A 6,000-nucleotide genomic window follows, 5' to 3' on the forward strand; every position below is an offset into this window, starting at 1 on the left:
GCAGTGTAATACAGAAATGCAGGCAAACAGTCTATGGAAAAGAGTTTAACACAATAAATATGACACTTAGGGGAATGAAATTTAATTTGATAAAGGGATAGATGACAATAAGAGGAAAACAGCACAGGAAAATCAAATGTCATTCTGTCTTGATTGTTTTATCAAGTTATCCCCATTTTCCTTTTTAGTTCTTATCAAAACATTGGCTCTCTGTGGAGGTATTAGCTTGCACCTCATATAGAAACATTGGAACTTTTTTCTAGAAATTATGAGGGTAATCTTTGATGTGTTGCTCAACAAAAAGATGATTTGTGAATATTTCAATTGCAACTGGGATTTAAAAAGTTTAAAATGAGGGTTGTTTGAATGTGGGCAAGTGCCATAGTTAATATGTAATTAATATATATTAATTTTGAAAGTTTATATCAACAAGAAAATACATGTGTTATGTGGATTTAAGTTTAGGTTTCACTATTTCTATGTGAGACTAACATTTTATGTGCATATTATCAGGGCTTTCATGTTCAGGCATTATTTTTAGCTCATCTGATTTTTTGGGGGGAAAAATGATGAGTTATTGTAATCATTTGATCAGCGTCAGTGTTGGTATCGGCGTCGGCGTTGCCTGGTTAAGTTGTATGTTTAGGTCAGCTTTTCTCCTAAACTATCAAAGCTATTGCTTTAAAACTTGCAACATTTGTTCACCATCATTAGATGACTCTGTACAGCAGGAAACATAACTCTGTCTTGCTTTTTCAAATATTATGGCCCCATTTGGACTTACAAGATATCAGATTTCTTGCTTAAGTTTTGCGTTCAGGTCAACTTTTCTCCTTTATGGTCAAAGCTTGCTTTAAATCTTAGTTTAAACTTCAGTTATTCGCCATTAAAAGCTGACACTGCATAGCAAGTACTGTAACTCTGCATTGCTTTTTGCAACAATTATGGCCCCTTTTGGGCTTAGAAATAAACATGGGTAGGTCAATATTTCCATTATATGGATCCAAAAAATCAGATGAGCGTCTGCTTCCGCAAGGCGGTGTTCTTGTTTCAGTAGGCCTCTTGTTTTGTCTTGCCCATATTATAGCAACATCTGTACCATGTCTACTTGACATGAGCATTCGAATACATCATCAACATGAACTGGACGTTCGCATATTGTCAAGACTTTCATGTCTGATCATTTTTGAGTCATGACCCCTATTAAGACGTAGCCATATAACAACTGTATCTTGTGTACTAATCTCTTCAGTTTCCATCAAATTTCGATGAACCTTGGAATACATCATCAATATGAAGTGGACATTCACATATCATCAGGACTTTCATATACAATTATTGTTTTTGACTTAGCCATATCACAATAAGATCTGTACTTTTGTGTACTCTGCTCAAGGTATTTACTTGAATGTAATGTTGCTAGCATTCTTTTTTAGGTTGAAGAGCGGGAATGTAGGTTTAAGAATATGCCTGCCTGGAAGAGAGCTCTGGTAGAAAGGAAAGAAAAAGAAGCTGAAGCCAGGTTTGAATACATTTAATATTCTTGAAATATAAAATGCAACTAAAGGACCATCATTTGGAATTGGAATAAGTTGTGTGTGTATGAACAGGTGGTCTGTCATTAAAAGTAACGAAATCCATGCTAAGGAATTGAAATACTGGTTATTGTTAGCAGGTGTTCCATTACAGCAGGTGAAATTGTACCATCTCTAGATGATAAGAATAGGAAATGGTGAGTCTTCATTTGCCAATCAGAGGTTGCATGACTGCGGGCAATGTCCAAATGTGTAGAGACGTGTGAATGGGGGATATTGTTAATAAACAAGTTTGAATGTTTGGCCTTACAGCTGTTGCAATGTTGGCATCCTATGATTTTCAAATGCCTTCCATGAGTTGCTTTGGGCCTAACCAAACCTTAACAATTGTATAAAACAACTAGTAGAACTGTGAATGAAGCAAGTTGAAAACATTTGTTCATAGTGATGGAGAACTGCATTGTGAGATCATGCAGGAAAAATGCATGACATATTATAGAGAGGGCATACATTGGTTCTGTAGTAAATATATGGTCTTTACCTTACAGGGCAGAAGAGGAGAAACGCATACAGGAACAGCAGGCACAGAAAAAGGCGGGAACAAAACGTGTCCCAGCTGTAAATGTTACACCTAGCACTAGTGATGATGGGGAATTAGCACCATGGCAACGTGAACTTCAGAAAAGATGAAATCTTTGTTTTTTAACATGTATATTTTGTTCCATTATGGAAAAAGAAAAAAGAAAACTTGTGTTCCATTATGGAAAAAGAAAAAAACCCTTATATTCTATTATGGAGAAAAGGAAAACAAACTCACTATTTAATCAAAGATCCCTTTGCTTTAAGCAGTACAGAATCCTTGTATATTGATCACCTATTTTTCATGCATTTCTAACATATCTATTATCTAACATATCTAACGAGTTCACAAGCAGGTCTTGGTATTAATGTGAAATATCATCATATTCGCAAAAAGGCCTTTTCATTAATGTGAAATATTATATTCACAAAGAAACATTTTTTATTGTTTGACAATTGTTTGGTCTTTTTTTATAATTTTGAAAATGTCATACATTGTTCTTATTCTATAATCAAAAACTTGTAGTTACTCTTGCAAAGGCTTATATGAATTTTCCCATTATTGGCCAATGATGTGAGAAAATAGAATTTGTAGCTTTGTAATTTTTTTCTCTACCATTAATGTGGTGACAGGCCTCAAAATTAGGACTGGGACGATTACTCAGTTAATCGGATCCGATTCGATTTCTAGGTTTCAGTTTTGTAAAACCGGTAATTGCGGTCAGACAATAAACATCACAAGTCGTACTTTATTTTTATACATTTCTTTGACCAGCACATAGATCCAAAGTTATATTTCCACTAAAACCCATCTACTGAAGACAATCAGTAGTCTCGGATTTGCATGTCGTGATATATTTAAAATAAAATACACCAAAATATGACTTATCAGTTGTCACACAGCTTGCAAACAATAAATTCAGTAAGTTTCTAATGAAGTCAGCTGCTGGAAGTACGGAAATACGGTCGTCAGGAAAGAAAAACAACATTTTCCACATGGCGGCCGATTAACCGGTTCGATTCGATTTCAGACAAAACATTAACCGGTTTCAAAATTTTAAAATCGTCCCAGCCCTACTCAGAATACCTTATTTAGTCTTCATGTAATAAGTGGAAGGAAGTTGTGTATTTTTTGTAGAAACCTACATGCATTTTGTTCTGGTATTTGCTTAAATATTAGGACGTCTGTCTCTGTGACAGAGCTGGAGAGTGAGAAGTGTTGGCTAAACTGATATTTTATTTGTTTACCTTAAAAAATTATTTAGCAAGATTTGTTTTAATTCGGTCGAACTGCGCTTGCTCAAACATGCCAGGACTGTCCAAATTTGTTCGAGTTACCGGTATTTCGAACCATCGAACAATACACATTATACAGGTATTTTGTGGGGACCTGATGCCGAGTTTAATCCAAGGATAATGCTCCCATTATCCTAGTTTGAGCAAACGGAGTCCAACTGTATACAGGTTTGTATGAATATTGACTTGAACACAAAAATCTAAAGGAGAACATTTGAAGTTGATTCAAAATGTATGTTTGTACTTTGTATTATGAATGATAGTGATTGAAAGCTTTAATGATATACTGTGCTCATATCATTAGATATTTATTGAAATCTAGAAAACACATATTTAAGTTGGTTAAGATATAAACTGTTTATTGCAGAGCATAATTCACAATTTAGCATCATATCTAGTAACATTAGAACAGCCATTTGTTATGATATTCTTTTAGTAGAATTACACATGTTACGAATTTTATCTGTACATTTATTTGTCAGTATTGTTTTAAATCTAACATAGAGTAGTATTTACATTTACACACTGTTTCGTTTTAACATAAATACTGTTTTGCATTTGTTCATATTTTGAAATATGTAATTTGGGCTTACTGTATCTTTAAATGTTTTATGCAAATTACTTGCCACCAGTTGTAATTCCAAAATGTTCCCCATTAATGCAGGGATTGTGTGTGAAAAAATATTTCTATATGGGAATAGTTGTGGCCCTTAAGGGAGGGGGTGCATATAAATAAGCAGTGTTTGGTTGCCTTGTAGAAACATGCATCCTAAAAGTCTCTTTGTTGTGTATTTATATCATTACAGTGTTGTTTCTGACTCTTTTGGGTACTAAGCTTAGTTGAGTGTCAATAGTCAATCACTTGTATGGAACCCAGCAGTGACACTTGTTTCAAACAAGATCTCTGAACATTAAAGCTAATTATTCCAAATTTTGGATATTCTTGTGCCAGTATAGTCCTGATAAAAAAATGTAACGAAGCTTAGACAGGAAAAAACTTGAAATAATTCACTGTCAAGAAATGCTGAGATAGAAGATTTTATTTAGTTGGGCATAAAAAAGATAAAATTCTCACTTTATACATGTATCTATTTGTAGCATGTCTATGCAGCAATTTTTATAAGATTTGCAGGCACTAGAACTCTTTTAAAATTATACAAGGAACAATCTGCTAATATGATAGTTTTGCTTTTTATCCAATTAACTTAATATGTAATATCGTAGCAGTTATATCAACACACTGTTCAGCTTTTATAGATGAGCTTATTGGGGTCAGTATAGCCCTTTTGCGTTTTTATTGATGATGAATGTTTGTAAATGAACTGTACCTGTGATATGTCATATTTATACTATATTATAATATTTTACCAAAAATGTCTGTCTCAGAAGTTTAAAGGTCTTTCTGTCTATTAACATTCCATAGTCGGATTATTTTTGATAATTATATTTTATATATTGATAGTGCTTATTCATTTATAAAGAAGGGTGTTTTAATGATTTTTTTTTTCAAGAAATAGAGCCATGCAATATTGTATGACAAAAATCTGTCCTGACCTATTTAGGCCTTACCAGCAAAATTACGTAAAAAAGCACACTTCTAGGTGAAAAATATAATGTGTCTCTACTAGGCCTATCAATGAATAATATTGACTTTTTATTTCCCTCTTATATGATGTAAGGGGTGGTCTTGAAAATGTTATTAAATTTTGTATAATTAAATGGTGTTTCCTTTTGTGTTCTGCAGTGTAGTGTATGCTAGAAGTTTTCTTGCTTTTTTACTTCCCCCAACACCCTCAACCCTTTCTCTGCCCCTTGCCCCATTTTTCTCTGGTTTAAATGTTTTTAAAGCAACCAATCAGTTATATCTTTCCACTACAGTTTCTTTATGTTGCGGGCCTATTTTATAATACATGGCTCTCTGGTTGTATTTGGGGTGCTCTTTGCTTCCGGTAACCTATTCTAACCTTTTTTTTTGTAATTGTCAAAACCTGTAGATTGTCTAAAACATTTTGTTCTGTTTCTGTTTTCCACACGTTTTTTTAAACACCTGAATTTGATAGGAAATATTGTGTTTCATCCAGTATAGGGAGTCTAGCACTACTTAGAAGTCAGTGTCAATACCTCAAGTGTTGTTTATGAATCTAAACCAAGTATATGCAAAATGTGTATAAATGTATGTTTTGTAATATTTAGGAAATCTTATATAGTAATTAATTTAGATGATTATTTCAAGATTTATTGCCATTGACCTTGGAAATGTTGTCAGTGGTAACAGTGTCTGCTCATTATACTTGAGTCTTAATCAAACAAGTATACAAATATATTTTACATTAGCCAGATCGAGTATGATAGCTACTTACCCTCATGTTGTGTAACCAGAAACAAACATTCCATTTTATTTGATCAACTTAGTTTGTACTGTTTCTGTCTTACCTATCATCAAAATAATTTTTGAATTTTCCCAGTTGAAAAAAGTTATTAACGATAATTTGGCAAAAAAGGTAAAATACTGTTTACCACTTTTTGATAGAAGTTTTGGACATTTTTCTCAGACTGGGTCATTGTTTTGCTTATGTTGTAACCTCAGCCA

At 33.3% G+C, this 6,000-nt stretch overlaps 1 protein-coding gene across 1 annotated transcript in view; it reads left to right on the top strand.

The window, feature by feature from the left end:
- Positions 1–5,129, top strand: part of LOC123527043 (espin-like) — a 52,178-nt gene extending 47,049 nt beyond the window's left edge. Inside the window, exons 11-12 of the mRNA XM_053522641.1 lie at positions 1,437–1,522; positions 2,084–5,129. Coding sequence (XP_053378616.1) covers positions 1,437–1,522; positions 2,084–2,225 — 228 coding nt within the window. The 3' untranslated portion in view covers positions 2,226–5,129. The remainder of the gene's footprint in view (positions 1–1,436; positions 1,523–2,083) is intronic.
- The last annotated feature ends 871 nt before the right edge of the window (positions 5,130–6,000 follow it).

The sequence above is a fragment of the Mercenaria mercenaria genome, chromosome 14 (genome assembly GCF_021730395.1).
Source record: "Mercenaria mercenaria strain notata chromosome 14, MADL_Memer_1, whole genome shotgun sequence".
Classification (NCBI taxonomy): Eukaryota; Metazoa; Mollusca; class Bivalvia; order Venerida; family Veneridae; genus Mercenaria; species Mercenaria mercenaria.